This window comes from Nanorana parkeri, unplaced genomic scaffold (assembly GCF_000935625.1).
Source record: "Nanorana parkeri isolate BGI_ZX_2015 unplaced genomic scaffold, ASM93562v1 scaffold363, whole genome shotgun sequence".
Lineage (NCBI taxonomy): Eukaryota > Metazoa > Chordata > Amphibia > Anura > Dicroglossidae > Nanorana > Nanorana parkeri.
This window is the reverse complement of record NW_017306631.1, coordinates 716,093-743,574: the sequence shown is the minus strand read 5'-3', so window position 1 is coordinate 743,574 and position 27,482 is coordinate 716,093. Positions and strand designations below refer to the sequence as shown.

Sequence of the window (27,482 nt, the reverse complement as noted above, 5' to 3'; positions counted from 1 at the left end):
GAATACTCCACCGGGATAACCATGGCCTTGTTTAAATGAGATGACAATGCGGTACCACCCACCCCCCCTGAAGAACCGGAGGGAAGCACGGATGATTGGCAAAACAGCGCAGGCGTACAGGACGCGCAAAGAGGGGATCTAGAGGGGCCTGCAGGCGCAGCTTCAGGATCTATGATCTGTTGCCTGTGTCCTTCAATGAACGGGAGAGAAATGTGGATTATAAGATGGGTACAAAAAAATTAAAATAATGCTTCGGTCACTAAGGGGTTTTATGTATATTTTTCTGCACTGTTTCTTTATTAAAAGATGATCTTAAAAATCGTTAAGCTTATCCCTATGCTCTAATTAGGAGCTTAAAGTATCCTTGCCTTTGTGAAGAGTGCTACTGTATAGTGAGACCTGTCATATTCCTGTCCGAGAGAACAGTAGTATCATAGGCTTTGTTTAAGTGTTTTGAATTGTCACAGCATTTGCAGGGAACAATCTGGGAACATGGTGGCAACAATCGTTTGGTGTGTAACTGTGGAGTTAACCAACCCTAGTGATGATTGCTCTCAGTCTGCTTGCCTGAGATTGTTGTCCCGCGAGCTGGGAAATCTCTGTGCAGGGTGAGGCTGAGAGTGGTATTGCCACGTCCTTGTGACGGCTCACTCGGTTCAGAACTGTGTATAGTCACCTGTGATTGACGCACATTGGGTTCGGACTGCGCCCATGAGTCACAATGGAGATATCTCAACTGGGTTCCTACACCTGGTAGCTAAAAGAAAATTTTGAGATTTGGACTTGACCAGCTGGTGCCAAGCCTGAAAATGTTTGTCTTTCAGTCCACAGCTGGGCTACCCATTAAAGCAACAGTGAGGGAAAATAATCTATATCACAAAATATTCGGTGTCCAAGCAGAGGTTTGAGCACGTTTGGGTGCTTTGAAAGGGATGGATGTGTGCTAGTGTAGTGTACATTTAGACATACTGACCTGACCAATCTGTGGTGGCAGAGAGTGTAAGATTTTGTTTATACAGGGAAAATAAAACATTTGTGTTTGAAGTTTTCTCCACACTGTCCAGAAGAAATGTGGACAGAATATGATTATGAAGTGCGTGCGTGATGGAGGTGGTAAGAGAGGAGGTTCATTTGAAGTTATTACTGTGCCAAAATTGGAGTGTGAATTACATTTCTGAACTTTAGACAATATTTATATTTGCATATGAACTTTCCAAGTTCAGCATTACATTTATAAATAGACAAGGGACTCTTTAAAAAGGTACTACACGGTCAAAGCAGGTTAAAATGACACTAAACTTAGGAGTTATATCTTAAAAATGCATTCAAGTACCTCGCCTTTATTAACAAAAATGTAGCTCATTTGTAGAGGTGCACCGAAATGAACATTTCAAAACCGTAATTATAAAAAAATGTCAGGCCGAAACCGAAAATGTTTATTTTAACTTTTTTCTAATTTTTCAAATATTTTATTTATGAACTTGTTAGTTTTTTATATTTGTTATTACTTATTGATTACATTTTTACTTTACTTTTAGGGGCTTTGGAGAAATAGGGGTCTAAACAGACCCCTGATATTTTCTTTTTCAAATAGAAAAATAGATTGAGGACACTCAGAGTACTCACTCTTTTTCTGTATCCCCGTTATAAATAAACAGGAATCCTATACGAGTGTTCCAGTTCATTCATAACATGAGAACATTGTGTATTTACTATAACCACAATCATGAATGAACAGGAGGTGATGTAGATCACTTCCCATTCATTTATAATTGAGGATATAGTAAACATACTATGTCCTCAATTATGTACAAATCACTGATCGCTGAGTGTTTGTACTCGCTCTGATTCCTGAAACGCTGTCACAGGAGGCTGAGCGAGAGGAAATTAGCCTGCTGTGACAGCGCTGGCTGTTTCCGTCCACACATCGCTCTGCCGATCTGTGATAGGAGGCTGAGCTGTGTGGAGAAGAGATGCCGGCCGCTCACAGAGCTCTCCTCCCGCAGCGCCTGTGACCGTTTCTCTCCTCCCCGCTGGGACACAGAGCAGTGCCCAGTGTGGAGGAGAGAAAGCAGGGATGCACCGCTGTATAGGACAGAAAATGGCACTTTCGGCATTGTGCCAAAAGTGCAATTTTCGGCCGATATGTTTCGGCGGCCAATATATCGGTGCATCCCTACTTATTTGTGTATTACTTAGCTGTAGATCCTCAAATCATCTCTGAATTCCTGCTGATACGGTTTTCTTTCAGGAGGGTGGCAACTTTTTTTCCCCCATGGTCCACGAGTGTTTTGTAAAGTAGCCCCGCTCCAAGCTTGATCCCATGATAAGACTACAATCTCAATACAAACTGGAGTGAGCTTGGAGCGGTGGCTGCTTTACAAACACACACACAGGGACCATGGGGAACAAAAGGTAGCCAGAAGGAAGGACAGTGTAAGCAGGAATTTAGAGATGATTTGAAGATCTACACCCGAGTGATGTACAAATAAGCTACATTTGTAATAGTTAGGCATTTTTATGATTAATCTCCCGAGTTTAGTGTCACTTTATAAATACAAAATATAAAACATGGGGTTTAATGAGGTGCATACCCATTGCATAAATTGGTAAAAAAAACCATTTTATTTTCACATATACAGATTTGAAAACATGTTACTAATATTCAGATTAAACCGCTAATGGAATCCACTCCCCATCTTTCCTTGTTATGCAGCCATAGTACATACAAATACCATTTGGACAACCATATGTATTATCAGTATTGTGTCTGTTACTTCTCTCTTATTTCACTAGGTTTTGTAGTACCGATACGTTTCGAATCTGTGCTTCCTCTGGGGACCTAGGGAGGCTAATCCAACATAAATCCATAATTGCTTACTATTTCAAGACTTTTTATTTTCTTCATTTTTCAAAGCATTTTTGTATTGCCTAACACGATGTGTTAGGGGCAAATAGAGCTCATACTTGTAGAGGAAGGGCATATTCTCACCTACCTTCCCCACCTCCTCCAACCAAATCACGGCGGGGACATCAGGATCAAGGAGGATGGAGAGCTCAGTTGGCCTGTACTATTCTTATGTTTCTATAGTGCTTTTCTTTCCACTCCTTTCAAAAAGAGGAGCATATATAAATATATACATATTGATATACAATTAAAAAACTAAAATAGATACAAAGCCCTACTCCATTAATTAAATAGCTACTTGGGCTAGTCTTTTTAGGTTATTAAATCCAAAGGGGTATATCTAAAGACAAATTCAATAAACATCCCCCCACCCACAACAAAGCACTATATAAACATAAGAATAGTACAGGCCAACTGAGCCCCCCGTTCTCTTTGATCCCGATGTCCACGCCGTGATTTGGATGGAGGGAGGGTAGGCGAGAATATGCCCTTCCTCTACAAGTAAGATCTCTATCTGCCACTGACACATTGTGTTAGGTAAGTGGCAGAACACCGTTGTTTGCAAATACCATATGCTCAATTCAAAAATGCTTTGAAAAAGAAAAGGAAAAACTCTTGAAATAGTAAGTAATTATGCATTCATGTTAGATTAGAATCCCTAGGTCCCCAGAGGAAGCACAAATGCGAAACGCATCGGGTTGACAAAACCTTGAAACGCAAGCCTAGTGAAATATCATTGGACTGACTGAATAGTAAAGAGAAATAACAAAGACACAATACGGATAATAAATAGGGTTGTCTGAAAGGTATTTGTATGTACTATGGCTGCATAACAAGGAAAGATGGCTGTCAGTGATTTTGAGCAGGCACGCTACCCTTTTTTTTTAGTTCCTACTAGGCTTTACTAGCAGCTGGTGATGTCAGGGTTGGGAGGGGGAGAAGATGCAGCTGACAGGCGCAAAGAGCCATTGACACCCCTGGAAGTGTCAGAGGTTGTGGAAATTAGAGTTTAATTAAAAACACATACAAATGAAATGGAAGAAGAAAGGCTGCTACAGTACATACAGTAACAGGGTATGTTTATTCAGATATCTACAGAGTGGTAACAGTGTCATATCAGGAGCAATTGGGTCTCTCAACCTAATAATGGGGATGCGCCGGAACATATTGGTCAAAAATGGCACTTTTGGCAAAATGCAGAAAGTGCAATTTTCTGGCCGAAATAGCAGTGTATCCATTCTTTCTCTACTCCCCGCTGGGCGCTGCTCTGTGTCCCAGCAGAGGGGAGAGAAACTGTCACAGGAGCCTGAGCTCTGCGGGAGGAGAGCGCTGTGAGCGGCCGACGTTTCTCCTCCCCGCACCGCTCAGCCTCCTGTCACAGATCGGAAGAGCTGTGTGGGGGTGGAGACAGCCATTGCTGTCATAGGAGGCTGAGCTCTCCTCCCGCATCGCCCCAACAAGCCTCCTGTGACAGCCAATCCAGGATGGAGAGTGGCGGTGTGGGCAGAGACAGCTGTTATTGCTGTCACAGGAGGCTGAGCTCTGCTCCCGCACCGCCCCGCCTCCTGTGACAGCTGTCAGGATGAAGAGCGGGTACAAACACTCAGCGATCGCTGAGTGTTTGTAAATAATTGAGGACATAGCATGTTTACTATATCCTCAATTATGAATGAATGGGAAGTGATCTACATCCTTTGGACCCCCAATATTACCTTAAAGAGGACATGTCACTGCCAATATACCATCATATAGGGGGCTTGTAATCCCCCATGTGATAGCAATTAAACAACTTTTTTTTAAGTCCCCCTGTGAGCGTGCATTCACATAAACATGCATTGGGTACCTCAACGTACGATTGCGCTACACATGTTGGGTATCGCCGCGCATGCCAGTGAGCAATAATTCTAGTGCCAATATTTATGTGCATCACTAAACTCATGACCTGTAGTGGCTTTTAGAGAATCATCTATGAACTTTTTGGGGTAATGAATTTGGTCACCGTTTCATGGACGCACGCAATTTTTAACCTGGGCATGTTGGGTATCTATTTACTCGTGGTATTCTTTTTTGGGGCACTAAAAGTTACTCAAATGCATTTTTCACTAAATGTTTAGGTTTGATAAAAAGAGTTGCGCTAATATCGTGCAACATAAAAATTTGCACCTGCCACTATTTTATTCTACAGGGTCTTGGTTTTGTTTGGTGGTTTGTAGTAATTTTTAGGCCTACAATGTGCAAAAATTGAAGAAAAAAAAAGAGGCATTCGCAGCGAAAACGGTTAAAGGATAACTAAAAATGAAGATGCCAATTACCACTTGGTGGCTCAAGTGTGTATAGTTACTATTTGGTGTTTAGTGTACACTTTCACCAAAAAAAAAAAACCTGATGAACAACCGCTGTTATTGCCAGCTTTAGCAAGAACATTTGGCAGTCAGAATAGAGAAGCCCCATTTTTCTTTACTTAACTGAATCATAAAGATACTGCAGGCAGAAAAAAAAAAAAAATCTTAAAAAAACATTGATAAGATACAGTACATGCACATTGATAAGGCACACAAAGCTCCCCCACATACCAGGAGTAAGTACAGGAGGCAGACAGTCATGCAGAAACGCCTTGGCCTTCTGATCTACAGCTGCATCAACTGGAGTATACTCAGTCAGTTTCTTCATCAGTGAGTGAGCCTTCTCTATAAATGTGCTTCTGCGTGGATCCTCCTTGAAGGTAACATAACAGATATAACTGTGTTGGTACAACATACCAGAATACAGCCCAACTTAATAAGCAGGACATCTCATAATAGCAGTTACAAAATGGCTCCTTAACATTAGGTAGTCCCACCAAAACTATTTGAACAAGGTCTGACTGTATAGGTAGGTAAAGAATCCAGCTTCATTTAACTTAAATATGTAAAATTTGGTGGCGAGTAGTTCCTAAAATTTTTTTCCTCTCTCCCCTAGCAATTTTGTTTCTCTATGTACAATGTATGGTGCATGTGTTGTGCAGTGTATGCACTCAGCCCATTCACGGCATCTCAAATTCCTGTGCGCAACCGCAGAAGATACACCATCAGTGACCACCCAAAGGTCGAAGAGAATGCTTGGGAACCCGGAAGTCTCTGCAGTGGAGGACAGAGCAGGGGACGAAAGATCGAACCAACAGCACTGAAGGGCACACTTGTAAGGAAGGTGTGCCTAATGAGCAAGTGTGCACAGCAAACTTGTACATTAGGGCAAAAACGTAGCCTACACACAGCGGTTTACTTCCACTATAAAAAGGACTGAAATGACTACATTAGGTACAGTGTTACAATTCAGACAAACACCATATAACTGAACATATTATCATAGCCATATCTGATTGCCTCATGCACAAAATTCATTCACATGAGAGATGAACCTTAACCGCTTGGACCTTTTCACAGCTTGCATTTAAATGATTTCATTGATTTCTATAATAACCAATGGGTCGGCATCAGTAGACCTATATGATTTCCACTTAAACCCTGTACCTATTAATGTTTGCCAGCAATGCAGCAGAATCTGTGGAAATCTTAAAACACAATTGTCTGCGGCTTCTTATGGTGACTTACTATTTGCTTCTTATGGTGACTCTTTGTGAGCATTAGAGCAGTGGTTCTCAACCTTTCTAGGGCCGCGACCCCATGGTAACATTTGCCATGTTGTGTGACAGTCGGCTCTACAAGTTTAAACAGAGTCCCGGCGGCTAAAGTCGCCGGGAGTCTGTTTAAACAGCCCCGATGCTGGCGACGTACACTGTACGTCGTCAGTCACGAAGGGGTTAAAGAGCAACTTTTATTTTCACATTTAGAAGTTATTTGTCTAATGGAATCTGAGTAATAGATTATCAATTTCTTGCTGATCTGCTGAAGAAAGTACCAGATACAAAATAATTAAACCCACACAGTGAATATATGACTCAATGGTAATAGAATGCACAATCTTGCTTACCGAGTCTGCATTTTGTACACCCATGTATTCCAAGTAATCTAGAGGAAGCCCCTTTCGAAACTCAACATCCTCCTCAGCTGCAATCTGCAGGGATGCTGGCAGGAGCTAAAGATACAAAGTTAAGGTTAAAAAAAAATAAGATATTTTTCCACATTAACACTGTGAATAAAGAAACTGCAGTAAAAAAAAAAAAAAAAAAGGAAATGTGTAAAATAAATAGGAGATTCTAGGACAACACATATAAACAAGCCAACTCTGTAGCCATAAGTGCAGTTATCCAGAGCAACCAGATTTAGTACACTCTGGATAAGCAATGATTTGAAATAAAATTCTATGGATTTTAAAACACAGTTGCCCATCACTTTTGCTGTCTGCACTGTTTCACTGATTGTAACAGAGATGCTATCCTATAAATGATACACATTTTACAGATAACTATATGAACAGACATGGCAGCCAGCTGTTTAAGCTTTCCCAACACTGAATTTTAGATCTAGTCATGTGGCTAAGAGTCCCCCTTAGTGCTCTTCCAAAATGTATCCCACCTAGCTGTTGACTTTTTTGCATCACTACAGCATGCCTGAATTTAAGGCACTCAGTTCACAGAAGGAGGCATGTAAAGATATGGGCAGGCGTTATAATGCTTTAACACTATTAGGGTAATTATGTGCTTTTATGTCAGAAGCAGAAAATTAAATGTAGTATGTTATTTTTTTATCATGGAACATGCAAAATGCAACAGCCTCAGTCCATTTTGCCCAGTGTAAACTAAGAAAACGTTTTCTTACTTTTTCTAGTAGGTCAATCCAGCTATTCTTCTGGAAAGAAGATATAGTTATGTGCAAGGAGTGGACATCAGGAAGACAGTCACCCTGATGAATAAACCCTCGAGGGAAGTAAAGAAGGTCTCCAGCTTCCAAAATTGTCTCCAGAATAGGCTCTCCAATATCACAGTCCCTGAAATTAGCTGCTCAAAATTAAACACATTAACATTGTCACTTGGGTGCACCCAAAGCAAAGTGAAAGAAAAGGTGGCTGTTAAAGAAAAACTAAACTCAGGAGTTTAATCCTAAAAATGCATTCAAGCACCCTATTAACAAAAACGTAGCTTATTTGTGTATCATTTGTCTATAGATCCTCAAATCATCTCTGAATTCGTGCCGACAGTGTCCTTACTTCTAGAGGGTGGCTACTTTTATTCCCCATGGTTCCTGTGTGTGTTGTAAAGAAGCCACCAATCCAGGCTCGCTCCCATGATGGACTATAACTTCAATACAAATAAGTAAACTAAACATGAGATTGTAGTCCATTACGGGAGTGAGTTTGTAGTAGTAAGTAGTAGGTAAACGCAAGCAATTGTGGTTGGAATAATAGCTAAATAGCCTTGTTAAAGAATTACATCCAATTCCTTTATCTTTACATTATATATCAACAGTAAGGGCAGTGTTACACTGTTGTATATAGAGTTACACTGTTGTATATAGAGTTAAATGAAGTGCCATTTTGTGACATTCCAATTCTTTGTAACGTAATTCTTTGCAACGACAAGCACCACTACTCTAAGCAATGCACACCAGCGCACGTGTGTTATACAGAGCATAATGTGCACAGTCTGGTGTAAACGGGCCCTAAAGGTTAATCTACTATAGGGGGAAAAAAAAGAATTGTGATTGGGCTACAGCACTTCACACTGCTTTAGGAAGATAGAACATTCGTTGGGACAAACATACATCTGCACAACTGGCCAGCTCTCTGAAAATTTATAAATCACCAGCTACTTCTGTACAAACACAGCAATCTCCTTACCACTTGAGAACTGAGGAAGCTGTTCTGATGTATTCCTACAATCAAAAAGAGAATATAACTCTGTAACAAACAAAGTATAGGTATAAAAATAGAGATCTTAAATGGATCACTATGAGAGGTGTATTAATGCTGCAATATCCCAAATAGATTACTGCTGGACTGTTTAGAAGTTATTTAAGTGTTCACCTCCTGACCGCTTACTGCTCTCCATCTTGACTCTCTGCCTGTCACAGGAGCCTAACAGGGCAGTGCAGGAGGAGAACTCGACCTCCAGTGACAGCTGTCCCCGCCCTGCACTACCCCGTTCGGCACCAGTCTATGTCCCCTCGGATCCCCGCTGCGCAACACAGGGCATTTTCCCCAATGTATAATTTTCGGCCGTGATGTTTCGGCGGCTGAAATTTCAGTTTATTCCTACTTATAAGTTGGAGTGAACATTTTTGTATAATTGTCACTAAGTATATGCACTTAGAGTTATAATATTAGAGAGCACAGTGTTTTTTGTTTAATAAACTGTTCTCCCAGCACAATCCCTTTAAAGATAGACAATGTGTAACCTTATATTTGAAGCATTTAAAAAATATAAAACATTAAACATAACAGAATCAAGCAGGCAGTAACATTACAAATATACTTTTTTTTACACACATCAACACTAACCTAGGACTGTAGACTCGCCAGTGCTTCTTGCCTTCTAACTGAACTACAAAGGCTTCAATGTCATCATAATGTGGTGCAAAACCCTGAGTGGCAGGAGGGGTCAGATACCTAGACCAAGAAATCAGAAATGCCAAACTGTTAGTCAAGACGAATAGAGTTATATCTTTGTATACTAAACTTTTTAAGATGACATGTGAATGTCAGGTAACAATATGCAAGACAGACGAGTTGTTTTCTCCAAGAGTTCCTATGTGTACATTGGGCATAATACAGGCAGGCAAAACAATTTCACAGGAATAAAGGCTGCTATGAGGGTCCCAGATAAAACTGAACATGTATATCTTGCCCCAGATCATAATGGAACTCACTTGCAATTATTTAGTTAAAGCTTATGTGAACTCATGAAGTAACAAAACACACTATTTTACTTTTCTATTGTAACATCAACCCCTTTCCTGGTCCATCCACAGTGATATTACACTTCTAGGACACCGATTGGTATTTCCCCAGTGAGATCCCACCTCCAGCACACACACTCTTCCAGTTTCTCCTCCACAGACACCTAAGTCTGCAGTCATACACTTCCGCCACACAAGCTGCATACTGAAAACTGTTCCCATTCTCCCCATACACATTGCACACTGAGCTCAGCAACAGTTTCTCATTACTGTCCATTTTGTAGTCCAGGACTGTTTGTCTATGTGTGAGGACACAAGATGGTCTCTCACTTGTATCCCACTCCAATCACATATCATCCCACTCTCTGTGTGAAGAGTTTGGATTCCATGTTGTTGCTTGCTCTACGATTACTCAGTTTTATGAGTTATTTATTACAAGATTATGGAACAATTCATAACCACCAGTTGCGAGTCAGAAGATGAACTGCTCTTGCTGCTGTCCTAACCTTCACTCTTCTTGTGCACATAATACCTGCTGTTATACCTTTCACAATTCTCTCCTGCACATACCGCCCCCTGAAATAACTCCTATACTGCACCTCCTATAGTCATACCCTCCGCACTCATCTCCTGAACATATTTTCCTCCCATAACATCCACTGCACTATTCTTCTGCACATAAACCCCACCCCCCGCTCACACCCCTCCTGCACATACTACCCGATGTCGCACCTCCTTTACTGCCTGCTGTTATACCCTCCACACTTCTCCCTGCACACACTGCCCACTAAGACACTTCTTTAGCATTGTTATATCCCCCACCTTTCCGGTTTTGGAACGGGCACACTTTTGCTGGGTCAAAAATATTTTTGGGGAAAAACAAAGCTGGTATTACCAAGAAATTGTTTTATTCAGCGTTTACATAACAGACCTCTCGGCTCCCTTCTCAACCATCTTTCTGAGTGCATGGTTACATAAGTCTAGATGCTGGCTGCAGGATGATGTAAATTTCAACTCAATAACACCTGCTCTTGTGACAGCGAGGCTTCTTCTAGGAACTGCAATCAATTCAGTAGAGCAGAGCTGGGAAGGTGATGTCTCCATCAGTCTGAGTACTGGACTACAAGAACCTTGTGCATCAACATGACATCCTTGTAGGCCTAGTTAGGAAGTGAAAGACCCAAAGTGGGTCATAAAGCTAAAAGGAAGTAAAGGGAACTAACAGGACCAGGAGGTATGCAATTTGCATTTTAGAAAACTCTAGTCTGGCTTTTTTGTTTCACTTTTACCAGTGGAGTCCTCCTGGGTCTTCTTCCTTTGAACCCACTGGCACTCAAGAAGAGATGGATGGTGCGATCAGACACAGATGTACCTCGACCTTGGTGTTCAACTTCTTTCTCTTTGGAAGTTTTCCTTCGCTCTTCGTTCACCATTCGAACAACCCTCCTGTTCAATCTGGGCTCAATTTTACTCTTGCATCCTTGTCCAGGGAGGTTGATTACACTCCCATGGACATTAACATTCTTAATTATATTTTCAACTGTGGTCATAGGAACATCGGGCTGCTTGAAGATAGTCCTATAGCCTTTACTTATGAAATGCTTGTTTATAATCTTCTTTCTGATCTCCTCAGACAACACTCTTTGCTTTCTCTGGTCCATGTTCATTGTGGTGCACCCAATGATACCAAACAGCAGAGTCACTACTTTTCTCCATTTAAATAGGCTGGCTGGCATACCTGAACTTAAAAGAGAACTATGGGGTAAGTGTTCTCAGTATATCGCGAGCTACAGCTCGCGGTATACTGAGACCGCCGCAGCCGGGACGGATCCCGACAATGCGGTCGAGATCCACCCAGTTGCGTGACAGCTGGCTCTGCCTATCTAAAAGGCATAGCCAGCTGTACCCGCCCCCTTCCCCGTCTGTTCCTTCAATCAGCGCTGGAGGATCAGAGCGGGAAGGGGGGGAATCCCTGCATGGAGCAGTGACTGACAGTCACTGCAGGGAGATAATCGAGAAGTGAGCGACGGTATGTGTTCGTTCACTTCCCGATCTATTGAGCCGACGTGTGACAAGTTTCATTGTAACACATCGGCTCGAACTATGAGGTTGAGTGATTTTCACTCACCTCATAGTTCTCCTTTAAATGAATTGTGGGGTGCTTCTCTCCTCGTGACGCAATTTGAATTTGGCACACATGTGCGTGGCTCCGTCCGCACAGCTGCACCATCTATTCACAGAATATGAGAATGGAGAGACTACAACTTCCATCTGCCACCGCAGCAGAGGGGCTTGTAGTTCTCAATGGAGTACAAGTGCAGTGGTGAGTGGTGTCACCGCAAGTGTAGTCAATTTGTTCTTCCTCCTGTACCTTAGCAGAAACTCAGTACGGACAGGGACTAGAGACAAAAATTGCAGGAGCCAGAGCATTGCACCCATGATCCGCTGATTGTGGTTGAAATGCTTTGCAAAAAATTTAAAAAAATGCATATTTTTTTTCTATTATGAATGGGTGTGCATTTATTTTTTTTCAAAAAGGAGGACTTTACCATTAAAATCCTTTTGATTACATGCTTTGTGATCAAGCTACAATGGACACACCAACTTTAATAACTCATAAGTAGTGACTAAATCCCTCTATAGCAGAACCTGAATGAGTCATCAGAAGGGTGGCTGATTCTTCATCTGAATACGGAGTCCCAAGAGTCAATCAAACTGAGCCACAATGCAGTCTGCACAAACATAAAAAATACATACGCGTTTGCCCCAACCATGCTTCCAAAGAGCTCCTGCAGGATAGACAAGACATTCCACACTGTGACAGAGAAGGCCTGGGGATTTAATAACCTCAAAGAGCATCCATTCTGTGCAATAAAGAACATAGGATTCTTTAAATATATTATTTCAGAACTTCTAAGGTTATAAGCAGTGTCTTATTTCTATCTTTATGGATAACATGTTGGCATCTGTTTTTTTGTTTTGCTATGTTGGTCCCAGTTTAAAACATTGAAGTATTCTAGCCTATATGTAATTAGCCAACAATAATAAGGGATAAGTCAATAACATTTTAAAGAGCAACTGGACATGACCACCAAACAATATATAAGAAGCAACAAGCCATGACTACTAAAACGCATATGGTTAACAATATGGATGGACAAAATTAAGCACAAAAGTTAAAGTATAAAGTTAAAAGAATTAAAAAGAACAAAAACCTACATGAAAAAGATACAGTGCCATGCGTTGCAATAATGCAAGACACTGCTGCCACCCAGCAGGCACCAGCCACCAGCTAAAAACTGAGCATTTCAGCATGCGATGGCCATTGGCAGTTAAAGGGATTAAGCGAGTGGGGCAGCCTGCTGCAGATGGTGAATAGCAACATAAAAATTAGAGGTACTCAACAGATGACATAGTCATTCCTAATTGCCATTAAAAGCAAAAACTGGAGCAAAGCCTCAAAATAGATCGAGAGTTATCAAAAAATGCAAGATTTGAAAGTTTCCCTCCATAAAGTGAACCTGCTCTTTTTTAATGGAGGGATCAAATAACGGCAACCCTCCCCAGCTGAACATACCGACCTTACTTTCACTCCCTCACAGCTTGTTTGGCAGCACAGTGATGAGAGGAATTCTGGTGTTGCAACTTACACAGGACTTAGGAGTCACTTTTTGCTCCTAATATGACAGTGCTGGGTATGTATGCAACTAATCAAGTGTCAGCACTGCCATTTGTGAGGAAGGGCATTGAGTCACATGCTCTCCACACCAGAAGTACCAGTATTTCTCTTTACTTTCTGGTGTTGAACAGAGCCGTGAGGGTGAAGAATGAAGGCATGTATGCACTGAAACCGATGATTTTATCATGCACAGAAAATTATTTTTTCACCACCTGCTTTTGTTTACCTTGAAATAATCCCATGCAACCAGCGGCAAGGCCCTGCCAGGGGAATTGTGGGTTTCCCGTACTCCATCAGTATAACTGGTGACATCCAAGTTTACGCCAAACTGCACATTATCCTAGATTTGAAACATAAGGTTGGGAACATGAGGTAGTAATCTAGAACAAAAACTTCAGATTAGATATCAAGGCAAAAGCAATACTCCACACCTATTGAGCAACTATTAAAAAGTCTAAAAGTCAGAGGGTATTTTGAAGGAGCCAGAAAATAGTCACTCCTACAGAAGACAATAAAAAGATTTAAATCGGCCACAGGCAGAGGTCTGAATTGTGATTTGGACAGTAGTTGTGTCCGTGCCGAGGTCCGCCATTTGTGCTGCATTTACAACAGCAGCTCACTACAACAGCTGCTGGTGTGTGTTCCCAGGCAGAGTGCTGATCCCGGCGCATCGCATAGTTTATTTATTTTTTGTTAGAACTTGAATAAAATGTCACTCGTATTTCAAAAAAGCTCGACGGGCACAGCACAGTACAATTGCGGCCCACATGCATTTTTTTTTCAACACAACCGCAACGTGGAACTGAGCACGTTCATAACAAGGGAAATTGCCTTTTTTTTAAAAATAATTATATGTATAATATTAGACATTTTAATTCGTTTCATGGATTTAAAATAATGTGAATTGTAAAACTCTAGGTCCAATATATTAAAATAACAATCCTTTTAAAATAAAACACCAACATTTTTTTTTTCATTTTAGTTTATTTAACTCTTTTTTTGTTTGCATGTTTAATTTTTATTTCACTTTTTAAAATTTTGTAGTCTTTTTAATTTTAGTTTAACTTTTTAATTTATTGCTGGGAGCAATAGCCAACCTGCTATTGAATATTTCGAATTGCAGTAGCCAATAGCAGGCTGGCTATTGCACCAGCTCACTGCCTGCTGTCAATCAGCAGAGGAGGGAACTGAAGGAGAAAGTTCTCCAGCAGGTCCTCCTCTGCTGGCTGACAGCAGGCAACAGCCATATTTGCTCATTATTTATGCAGGTTCTGCTTTGCAAAGCAATACAAAGCTCATGCTTTACCGTGTACTTTTTACAATGCAAATCTATGAATCAGTCCACAAGATATAAAAAAAATGACTGGAGTCAGGCTTTAAATACACTATAATAATACACTAATAATGTTTCAAAACCAGTAAACTTAAATGGCCATTTAACAAAATAACTAATCATATGTATCATGTGACTGCACCATTTAAATGCCCCATTTGGTTAACAAATGACCATTATTTATTTGAAAAATCCTACATATTAACAGTGATAAAATCTGCTGTGCACTCACTTCTCTGAGAATGCGGTCAAATTCTGAAGTAGAAAAAAATCCATCATAATATTTGGTGTTGTGTCGTCTAATTAGAGCAGGTTTGTTCTCCCAAATGTTCCTGCAAGGAAAAAAAAAAAAAAAAAGTTAGGGATTTCAGTCAGCAAGCAAAATCCATCACATCGAGAAACTTTTTGAATTACCAACTTTAATTCAGAGAAAAAAAATAAAATCTTGCCATGATTAATCGCAGCTCCTGAACTCCCTTATTTGACCTAGGTAATGATCACATGGTATTGGTAACCTTTATCCAGGTCACATGGTGATTTCTAATATTTAGGGATGCACATATATATAGCGGCCGGCGAAAGTGCCATTTTCCTGCCGATACAGTGGCGCATCCGTGCTTTCTTTCCTCCATGCTGGGCACTGCTCTGTGTCCCAGCAGGGAGGAGAAAAACTGTGACAGCCGGCCGAGCGCTGCGTGTTTGTAGATAATTGAGGACATGGTATGTTTACTATATCCTCAATTATGAATGAATGGAAGTGATCTACATCACCTCCTGTTCATTCATGATTGTGGTTATAGTAAACACACAATGTTCTCAAGTTATGAATGAACAGGAATACTCATAGTGGATTCCTGTTCATTGATAACAGGGGATACAGAAAAAGAGATAGAGGACATTGTGTCCTCATTTCCCTTTTTAAAGTAGAAAAAGAGATTATCAGGGGTCTGTTTAGACCCTTAATATTTCTCCGAAGCCCCTAAAAGTAAAGTTAAAAAACATTTTTTTTTATAGAAAATGAATAAAAATAAAATATTAAAAAAATTTAAATAAAAAAAATGTGTGGTTTCGGCCTGACAATTTTTTTTATTTCGGTTTCGTTTTGTAAATTTCCATTTCGGTGCACCTCTACTAATATTATACAAAATGATCAGACTGAAAAGCTAAACAAAAAGGTAACTATAAATACAAGTGAACACCGTTCCATAGAATAAAATTAAACAAATTCTACCACATTCCAGATCCTACAAATTAATTGTGTATATTCTCTCCTAAAATATTCTAAAAAGGACTAAACCTTTTAAGTACCTTGTTTATTTGTACCTAAAACACCTACTTACACATAGCACACAACATTTACTATAAACAAGCTCACTATTTGGACTTCAACTGGCCATTTTAGCCGATTCCTGCTGAAATTTAAGCTGTGGCAACTCGCTTGGCTTGACAAAAGTGGATTTAAAAATCAGCTAAACCGGCTGGAAAATCTATCAGCCATACAGTGACCGTATCCTATCATTTGCAGCCACAGGCGCTCCGGATGCCTGAATACAATAATTGGCAGAAGAGAGTCCCTAAGTTATGCTGGTTAGTTTACAGTAGATGTTACATAGTTACTTGGTATTTGAGGTTGAATAAAGACACGGGTCCATCAAGATGGAGGAATTTATTAATTTTTCTCAAGAAATCTATGTGTGTATGGCTAGCCTTATACTGTCCTAATTATTTTCCCCCAATGTAACATTTGGTAAGCAAATAGTTATTCACTCTAAGTGCCCGGAACTTCATGGTGTTGGGTGATAGTAATTGCGCTCCCCTGGACATAATATTAAAATGATACACACAGAATATAATGATAAATAAACCAGTTCCTATCATTTAATTCTGTATCATTTTAATATTGTTTCTCAATAAAACATATCCTTATATTCAGCGTTATACAAAATTGTCCATTCATTCTGGGCCAGTATTAAATACTCCAATTCTTATGTTCACTATAGTGTTAAATATAGCACAAAAATTAAACCAGGGCTAAATCAAAAAAGAAACCACCTGCCAGGTGCCCAGAACTGCATGTCCTGGGCATCGGGCAATACAAATTCCGCACCCCTGGCCTAACGTACGGTTAACGAAAGAAATATTGACACTAAGCAAATCAAAAGAAAAGACTTCTCTTAAGCTGGCTATACACATAGATTTTCAGTATCTTGCTAGCCGGCCCAGCTGGCTGTATATAGCTTAAAATACCATAACAATCTAATTTGATGCAGGCATTGTTCAGGTATTTTGAGAGCCAGTGGGGCCGACTAGCAAGATACTGAAGCTTGGCCCATTGGGAGATTCCTCCACCCACACAGTTTAGTGTAGATGGAGGAATCTGTTGCACTTTTTCCATCTGATCATAGGCTGATAGAAAAAATTAAATCTATAGAAAATCTATAGGTGTATGGCCAGCCTAAGATACTATACTTCCTGCACGCACAGGTAAAACCAGTAAGCTTTAACTTTCCAGCTCGCTATCAACTTGCTGCAGTTTCTTCTGCCAACCCCTATGTTACTACAGAACACACTAGTGATATAGGGGTCGGTGGGAGAACCCACAGCATGCTGGATAGTTAAGTATTTAACTTATTCTTTTACAGGTTGCTTCTGTTCTGCTGTATACTGCCTTTTACATCTGCAATGATAGGTATATTATGTAATTTGCACAAAGGCTGACTCATTAAAACTAGAAAAGAAAAAGAAAAAAAAGGCGGCAAGCAATAAATTTAAGTTGGTGCCAATAACAAGCATTGAGGTGTCCACTCTCATTTAAAGAAAAATTAAAACTAAACGTTTACCATTTATCTTCTTATCCTTTCTTCTCTAGGTGCATTGATATCAAAATAAAATAGATCAAGCACAATTGCTCACATACAGCTGTCATACAAATACAAATTATTCTCCCTCTCTTATTGTATTCCTTATTAGCCAACTATGAAAAAATATATTTTTCTCTGCAATGGACAAAAAGATTTGGATCGTGTGCAAATATAAGTTTACATAGCATGGGTAAGGTATGATCAAAGAAAGAAAAAAGGATGGGATATTGGCTGTTACACAGAGTACAAACATAGGTATGTAAACACAATTATTTCTATATTAATTTATTTACATTCGCCTGGAGTTCTTGTTTAAGTGTATTGTATAACCATGAAATAAAGCTGTATCACAACCTGATTCCACAACAACTTTCAACATGCAGAAGCTTTTATAATGGTTATTTTAAATGAAACATAAGGAGGTCACAGTAAGGTTGATTTACCTGAAGAAGTCATTGGGCTTAATGGGAGAAATCAGCCACTTGAATAAAGTTTTAGCTCGCTCCTTGCTGTTTTGGATCTTCCCCAGATTTTTCAGTACACACTCTAGTGAAGGCCCAACATGCTGCTTGATGTTTCTTTCCAAATCCTAAACCAATGTTCAAACAAAGCTCTAATAAGCAGCTGATATATACAACAAACTTGGAATTCTAACAGTTTCCTAGGGCAAAATAGCCAATACCCTGCAGTCATTCAAAATAGACAGATGGATATGCTTACTTTATAAGCAGTGCAAGAACCACCAAACATGTGCAAGAGAAACATGGAAGCTGCCACTGCTGAACTCTACTTATGGAAACACTCTTTGCCTGGTTGTGACGCTATTCAAAAAGTTATAATACTGACCTAGAATAAGCATGAACAACAAAAGTTCCAACTTAGGAGATCAATGGCTGTTTAATGTAGCCAAATGCCGATGTGTTGCTATCGATTACTTTACAAAATAACATACCTTCAGAGAGTAAAGTCACCTGTTTAGAGATAAACTATTTAAAGCTTGTTAGTTGAAAAGAAGCTTCCATGACACTTACCTCTGAAACACATCAATAACAATGTATTCCTTTCTATGGTCAATCCAGTTAGGTTTTTTTTCTGATATAAAGTGGAGTCATGCATTCCTACCCAAGTAACAATCATATTTTTTTTTACTGATGGTGGAAAAAAAATGTGAATGAGGAAAATAAAAAGTACTGAAAATGTGCTACTACTGGCTTAGGTGTTACTTATTTGTGTATATGCACATTATAATGTGATTTAGTAACAGTTTTCCAACATGTTCATTCTCTGTTCGATTTCTGTCGAGGAGATAGGATCAGCCACAAACCTAATTCGCTCCATGTGTACCCAGCTTTATCCACACCAAACCGGTGCAGAGAGCAGCATTAAGGTCATATCACTGTGGCTCTCTGCATCAGTAGAGAATGCCCAGCCGGGAAAAATTGTGAAGGGCACCATGCAGTGTCACACAATCAGCCAGAAGGCTTCAGAAAAGTATTAAAATGTAAATAGCAAAAACACAGCCATTGGAGGTCACGGGGGTGGAGAGCGGGATGAGTTGGGCTTTAACCCCTTCATGACCAGTGACGTACAGCGTACGTCACTGGCACTGGGCCCGTATAAGCAGACTAGCCACCGGGATTCTATTTACATTTGTAAAGCCGACTGTCGGCTTTACAGTAGAAGCGATTCTGGTGGTTCAGCAATCGCCAGATCGCTTTTACGGACCGGTAGACCTCTGTTCACCAATCTCCTCCCCTCTCTATGGGACTGATGCAGATTACATCACTTCTGGGCCCATACCAGTCATTGCTGAGCTCCTGGAGCAAAGCAATAAGCTATTGAAGTGCGATCTGCAATAGCAATGCAATAGCTTATTTCAAGTATAAAAAGGTGATACTAGTGGTCTTTCGGACCCCCAGTATCAGCTTAACCACCTGCTGTCCGGCCGTTGTAATTTATTGTGTTTTGGGGCATTTTTCACTCAAATTGGGGTTTATTAAGGAGTTGCGCTAATATTGTGCAACAAACATTTACAACTGCCACCATTTTATTCTATAGGGTCTTGGCTTTCAGGAAATATGTTTGGGGGTTTTAAAAAACTTCAACTTAATTATAACATGTAAACAAAAAATGAAAAAAAGGCTTCACTCATGAAGGGTTTAAGGAGCATCCAATAATATTTACAAATATGCAAATAGCATTATCAGTTCTGAATGACCAGCTGAAGAGACTACATTTAACCAGCTGGCTACATTTTACACTCCCAATACTTCTAAGTCCAACATGGGTGACAACCATGGCTCCTTCCACAAATACACTGAAGGGTTGAGCGCAGGTACCCAAAGGCAGGAAGTGTTTGTCACAGTATTACCTGCTGAAAAAAGGGAATGAGCTACAAAAAAAAAAAAAACTAAAATGAAGCCAGTACAGCTAAGGACTGGTAAACTGCAATATATTACATTTTTGTTTTTGGGTTTAGGTTTAATTGAAAGAGAAAACATGGCAAAAAAAAGCATAGACACAAAATGATCATTCTACATCATCAGGCTTTCTCCAAAGCAGAAATTTCAGAGCAGATGGGTGTTTACAGATGACCTTGCGGTCCAAACACATCTGCAAAAATACTGCTCAAAGTAGACCGGAAGGACAACCATTTACTGCAGCCCTCCACTGATCTGGACTGTATGGCAGAGTGGCTAGACGGAAGCTTCTCCTCAATGCAAAACACATGAAAGCCCGCTTGGAGTTTGCAAAAAAAGCACCTGAAGGACTCTCTGACTGTAATCACACCACCTGTCTCAGCTGTCAGAAAGTGCACAGAAGATCTGTTCTGTGTTGGAGGGCAGGTTCCATAAGGAGAACCTGTCACCTCCAAACTATCACATAGGGGATTCTAAGCCCCTGTGTGATAGGAATAAAATGACGTGGAAAAAAAAAAAATTAAAAAAAAAAAAGTGAAGTAAAAATAATAAAATATATGTAAAAAGTTTTCTAAAACCAACCCTGCCACCCTCCACTATTTGCATGTAAATAAACGCACACATAGGACAGTGTGTGTGTGTGTCTGTTGAGTGCTGCCGCCATTCCACTGTGTGCCATATTGTGGTAACCAGAAAGCAGCGCTCTCTAACACGCACAATGTGCATTAACGTTAATTTGGGAAAATTTATTACCCGCTCAAATGTGGCCCTGTTTCCCTCCCCACCCCGCTATACTTTAGAAAGGAACAGTCCTTTCCCTAGAAATCTGTACCCCGTACTGCTGTCCAGTGCAGCCCTGCGCTATGCATTTTGAATTTCGCTCGCAAGTTGCGAGCACTCGTTGGTTAGCTTGGTCATGTGACCATGCTGACCAATGAGATGCACTATTTAGTACGTGTCTGTGAAGGTTCTCATTTCTCCAGGTCAAGGTATATCTGTAAAAAATAAGTCAAGACAACTGGACTTGCTGTATAATGTAGTGGGACAAGTAGATTAGACAGTTGAGAGAGTTCCTTGAAAAAGTCCATTGGACGAAACGCGCAGGGGGAAGAGCTACACGCTTACGCTAGTGTATGGAGTGGAGGAGACAGAGCTGAGCTCATACAAGCCGATTTTATAGTTTTACAGCGCTGAAAAACTCTTTTAAATGTAAGTGTTCTGATTTTTATGAATATACGATCATCTAGCAGTTTTACACTACACTTCCCTGGTGTCGGGGGGAAGCTGGAGAGGAGATGGACCTCCGTTCGTCAATCCCCTCCCCATTCTATGGGATTGGGAGCTATGCAGATTGCATCACTTCCGGACCCATAGCTGTCATGCTGGGCTCCTGAAGCCCAGCTATAAGCTATTGAAGTGCGATCTGCACTTCAATAGCTTATTTAGAGTGTAAAGGTGACACTGGGGGTCTTTTGGACCCCCAGCATCAGCTTAAAGAGTACCTCTCACCACCATTTGCTATCACACGGGGGATTGTAAGCCCCCTATGTGATAGCAATCAAAGTAAAAAAAATAAATACGTTTTTATAATTAACATTAAATAAAATAAATCCCAAAATTATAAAAAAAATAAAGCCCCCGTACGCTTCACGTAAACACGTATCAGGTGTGGCTACGGATGAAAACGACGAACGCGCACACTGGAGCGAGAGCAATAATTCTAGGGCCAGTATTTTTGGATATCTCTAAACTGATGACCTGTAGGGCCTTTTAAAGCGTCCTCTATGGACTTTTTGGAGTACTGAATTTTGTCGCAGTTTCACGGACGCACACAATTTTTAACCTGGGCATGCTGGGTATCTATTTACTCGGTGTAACCTCATCTTTATATTGTATTTTTTTTAAATGGGTATTTTATTGTGTTTTGGGGCAGTTAAGTAAATTTTTTACTAAATTGTGGGGTTTGATAAGGAGTTGCGCTAATATCGTGCAACATTGCGTGCAAATTTGCAACTGCCACCATTTTATTCTATAGGGTCTAGGCTTTCAGAAAATATATAATGTTTGGGGGTTTTAAGTAATTTTCAGGCCTAAAATGTGGAATATAACATGGGTGCAAAAAATGAAAAAAAGGCCTCAGTCATGAAAGTGTTAATCTTCTGGTGACAAATATTTTAGATTTTCCCATACATTCAGTCCTGGCCAAAACAAAAATCAGTTTACTTTTCTACAAGGTAGATAATTAGCAAAGCAGAAAATTGCCCAGCGTTCAGCTAGTGCAAGGTTTATAAATACAAAACCACAAAAAGAAATAATGTAAACAATTCACAACAGATATACACAGGCTTGTAGTACATCAAACCAAAGCGCACTGCATGTCACCCATTTGTAAGGGTGGGTCCCCAGCTAACCACTGGCACCGTGTAAATCCAAATATAAGAATAAGTCAGCAGGCCAACTTTCTGATTGGCTGGGAAGCCAGCTCTATGCTCTCTCATCATCTCATGACGAGGGAGCATGGAGCCGGCTTCCCGGCCAATCAGGAAGCAGGGCGCCGCGTCATTACACGGCGCCCGGCTTCCATGATTGGCCAGCAAGCAGGCTCCATGCTTTCTCGTCACATAGTGACGAGAAGCTTGGGACAGCTTCCTTGTTAATCGGGAAGCCAGGTGGCGAGTCATTACACGCCGCCTGGCTTCCTGAATGGGACTTCCGGAACTCGGTGTTTGGTATCGTCGAGTACCGGAAAAAATATATCGTTCTCGCACTTGGTACCAAAATACCGGTATCGGTGCATCCCTAATAAATATGTATGCAAAGTAGTGTGCATTCTGGCACATCACTGCTCAAACACTTACTAGTGCATACGCCATTTGGTAATAAAAGAACGCACAAATAATGCCCACTACACAAGAAATTTGTCCACAATCATCCTACTAAAGTAGGCACAGTAGGCTGTGTTACAAAGAAAATAACATAAAATAGTGACATTTCAGTAGGATGGTTTAGTACAAATGGTTCCCAATTTCTTCATAAAAGGTGGAAATCCATTTTAAGCTGTAATGAAACATACATGTCAGTTCCAAAGTTCCCAGTACCTTATTTGTTGCCTCGGTACACAACTTTTTGTCTTTCTTGTTCGAGCTGTTTGTGTTACTAGGTGCATGCACACTCCTGTCGTCATCTACTCCATTTGTGTATTTCAAACATGCTTTAGGATCAGGCTTGACAGGCTTTCTTTTTTTCTTTGACAGTCTGTATTCTGTCTTGGAGATAATATGACGCTTCTTTTTTAAGCCAGTCTAAAAGACAACAGAAAAAAAGGTCTATATCGGTTCTATATCCACAACATAAAAAAAAAGCAAAAAGAATAAAAGGTAATTTATCACTTAGAAAATCAGATTATTATTCTTCAAGCAGTATGCTTTTTCTACCATATTAGAATGCTTTAAACTAGGGTTGCACAGATACCAAGTACAGTACTCGGTACAAGTACGAGTACATGTACCGATACTTTTGAGCTCCAAGACTACACTAGAGAAAAATTCAAAAGTAAGGAGTCAGCTGTCATTTGTAAGGAGCACATGGAGCTCCTGGGATTTGTACATCTCTGTTTTAATGTACGATTTTGTTTTTATAAATATAAATAAAGGGATGCACAGATACCAGTTTGGCGAGTACGAGTACTGGTACTTGCCGAGTACTTACAAGTACGAGTACTGATACATTTTTGTTTATTGTCATGTGACAGTTTTTCTAAAACAATACAGACTAATGATTTCAGGACAGTAGGGGAGTGCCAGAGCCAGGTCCCAGCTGCAACCGCTGCAACCCTGGTAGTTCTCATGAAAATGCCAAGTATCTGCACTGGTACTCAAAAAGTATCTGTGCATCCCTACTTTAAACTTAAAAGCATGAAATGAGCCACGCAGTTGAAGCCATCCATACGCAAAAAGCTCAGATCATCTGATCAACCATTAAGCACTAGCAACTCACTTTTACCATTTTGCAAACAGAGCAGCAACTCCACTGAAGATTGAAGTTTAATTCCCTGTGGATAAGCCCTTGTTTCAAATAAATGTGTTGTTTAAAAGTGATTGGTTTGATTTTTAACACTGGTATCAGACACTTCTGCATGTGTCGGGCTGTTCACTCTTCAGCTGCTTGATTCCTCCAGCCATTGACCACAGCCTATGCATATGTAAGCAAACACCACAGAGGCTGTGTATAAGGCACCTAGGTGTATTGGGAACGCATGCATTTTTCCCCACGTTTGACATGCATACCCATTGACATCAAACGCACGAAAAGTAGCTCATGTTGCAAAATCTACAGCATGCTTTCTGTGTTTTTTCCACGTTTATGTGCGTTTTAACACGCGCCAACATGCAAGGGGGAATCACATTTTCTTGGCCACGTTTGGTGTGCCATTAACAAGTAATGACACTGCAAGTACATTGCTCATTCTTTAATGCATTCCACGAACGCGCATCAAGGCGTGCATTTTTGTGCATGTTTGCCTAGATGTGAACATGGACTTAACGAGCACTGACTTAGTGTTTTTTGTTTATATATGCTGAGGTAGAACTCTTCTGAAAACAGCCTCAGTGATGTCGCTTTACATACACTGTGGCTGTATTCGGGAGCTGCTTTCCTGCACACAGATTTAGTGTATGGATGCGTGTAGGAGAGTGGCTCCTTATCATACTCTAAGCTTATGTAAAAAAAAAAACACAACATTGCTGGGGTTATGTGCAGTGCAGCAGCTTCCAAACAGCTTCAGAACAATTTCTTTAGATGTGCTGGGACCATATTGTTTTGCCATCCCAAAACTCTGCAATTTGTAAGTAAAATAATGGCCCAGTGGGGCAAAAGTAATTATTTTAATTTAAAAAAAATAGTATTCTTTCTGGTGACCCGGTCTCCTTAAAAGGAGCATGATGGGGTAAAAATAAGGGAGATGCAGCCGTTGACTTGTATTTGATGCTGTAAAATTTAGAAGTGCCATTCCTATGCTTGGTTTAGCATTTGAGAGTTGCTGAGGAGCAACAAGCATGCAACAAGTCCAGGTAAAACTTTCAATCTGCATACTTGCCCCAGGTTAGACTTTTTAAAAGGCACGTGAAGCCTAGTGAAGGGAAATCTCCCCAAAAGGACAACAAAAATAAACAGAGATTTCAGCCCTTCCCTGCTCTATCCAGGAAATAATTGGGACATGCATGATAATTCCATCTATTTTTTTTGGTGTGATTATTTTCATGCACCAATGCTCTGGACGACTTTGTATCTTAAAAAAAAAAAAAAAATGTATTGCCATACCCTGTGAACCTAAATCAGCCAATAGGGGGCTAATGACTGCTATCGGCTGCCAGGCCAGAGCTGCGCCGCAGACGAGAAGGACCCTGACAATATTGACAGTCACCTAAATGACAGATGGCTCTGCCATTCTTTGCATGGTTGAGAGCAAGAGCAATCCGCACCTGCCCCGTTTGTAGTCCCAGCCAGAGCTGAAGGAGCAGAGAATGGAAGGGTGAAACCCTGCAGGGGGTAATGACTGATTGCATGTATGTATGGGAGCAGGGACCAAGAGCTGATTGATCAGCGGTTACTTAATTGGTCAGCTCCCGGTCTTAGAGCCTGAACCAGCTCCAAGCATTGGGGAAGAGTATGTTTTACTCTCCTTTATTGCTTTCCTTATTCACCTGGGCACACAGAGTAATGATGGCGTGGGGTTGCACGGATTTTTATGCACATCCCAATGTTTACATCCATACAGGGACAGATGCACAGCTCTGAACACAGTCTGTCTGTGTAGAGGGATGGATGTAAACACTAGAAGTGGGAAAAGCCACTTGTTAAACTCAATGACAGACTACGGCTGCACAGAACACCTATGCCTCCCCTTGCTACATTAGCGAGAATGAAGACTAATAGTCACATTTTAGCACACCAAACGCTTTGCCCTTTAAGGAGGATATACGGCCATGTGTGTAATACATATATTATTATTTTTATTTTTCATCTACAACTCAACACATATGCAGTGATAATGCCTAGCTAAATAAAACAATTCACAATATATCCAATATTGCACAAGTGGTTGCACTGTATTACTGTAATCTTCCACACAGAGCAAAGTTTCACAATGGATTACTACACAGAAATGCACAAAACACACCAAGACTCAATTCACATTTTTTTATGTGTTGTGCAGATTAAATATGGAATTAGGGCCCGTGCACACAGCTTTGCGGTTTTCAAGACTGCTTTACTACCCATAGTGGGTCAATGAGAATGCAAAAGCAGCTCAACATACTCCAGAATCCACGGTCGAAGTTGAACTCTGGGATAAGCAAATATTGCTTAAATACAAGAATGTGTATTCTTACTTGAATCTTGGTGTGTTTTGTGTATTTCTCTGTAGTAATCCAGTGTGAAACATTACTCCATGCGGAAGATTACAGTAATACAGACCAACCACTGTTGCGCTCTCTCCTTGCGCACAGTGACTGGTCTCTGGTCTCATCTTCACCCACCCCTCCTGTAATTTTTCTGCAGGTAGCCTGTAGTTGATGGGCTTAGCTCTGCTCTCTGCCAAGGCTATGCATGTGCAGCACAGTACTAATATCACCACTACTTTGACAAAGTAATATCTGGGGTTGCAAGGGCATTTCATACCCACAAAGTGGATTTATATTGTTTGTGAATATCGAGGAATATATTTCAATGAAAGTTTTTATGCCAGCTTTAAGGATCTCAGAATCATCCCAAACCGTATCAAGAACAAATTGAACACACCTAAAAGTAATCTGCTGTTTGCCATCTACACATGCGCTTACAAGAAAAGCCAAAAACAATCCTCTGATTACACTAAACATAAATCGTATTAATCCCAATAGACTACTAGTCTGCACCTCTTATCTAATCATCCCCACAGTCCCCAAAAATGATTTGTAATATCCGTTTATTCCTGTTCACATCTGGCTCTCCTTATAAGCAACTACTAACCTGGGTTTTAGTGTCTTGGAATTGCTGAAAGGCAGAAAACGCAGACACACGTGGAGCAGCCATGGTGATAACATGTAGCTGCCAACCAGCAGAAGGACCTTGCTGACGTCACACTCATGAGACCAGGCAGCAGCCGTGCAATGGGACCGCCCACTGAACTGTGGGTAGGATCAATTCGAGAGGCTAGAGCTGTAAGGGATAGAAACTAAAATAGGAAAGCGAAACATAGTGTAGTGGGGAGGAGCAGCACATAAATGGTATTGGGGTACTGTGGCAGGTGTATGTGGGTGCTGTGTGAGATGTGCTGGGTATAGTGGATGGACTGCGAGAGCGGAGGAGTTAGATGAGATGTGTTGGGTAAAATATATCAGATACAGTGGGGTAGAACATGAAGTGTACCATAAGCAGCGGGGTGCGGTGTGAGATGTGCTGGAAGTAGC

At 40.6% G+C, this 27,482-nt stretch overlaps 1 protein-coding gene across 1 annotated transcript in view; it reads right to left on the bottom strand.

Annotated features, from left to right (window-relative positions):
* Positions 1–27,105, bottom strand: part of CUNH14orf169 (chromosome unknown C14orf169 homolog) — a 35,937-nt gene extending 8,832 nt beyond the window's left edge. Inside the window, exons 1-11 of the mRNA XM_018558847.1 lie at positions 27,043–27,105; positions 23,133–23,336; positions 18,058–18,203; positions 14,986–15,085; positions 13,647–13,760; positions 12,499–12,605; positions 9,344–9,451; positions 8,684–8,718; positions 7,666–7,844; positions 6,878–6,982; positions 5,482–5,623 (exon numbers count right to left, since the gene is read on the bottom strand). Coding sequence (XP_018414349.1) covers positions 5,482–5,623; positions 6,878–6,982; positions 7,666–7,844; positions 8,684–8,718; positions 9,344–9,451; positions 12,499–12,605; positions 13,647–13,760; positions 14,986–15,085; positions 18,058–18,203; positions 23,133–23,336; positions 27,043–27,105 — 1,303 coding nt within the window. The remainder of the gene's footprint in view (positions 1–5,481; positions 5,624–6,877; positions 6,983–7,665; positions 7,845–8,683; positions 8,719–9,343; positions 9,452–12,498; positions 12,606–13,646; positions 13,761–14,985; positions 15,086–18,057; positions 18,204–23,132; positions 23,337–27,042) is intronic.
* Positions 27,106–27,482: the final 377 nt, after the last annotated feature.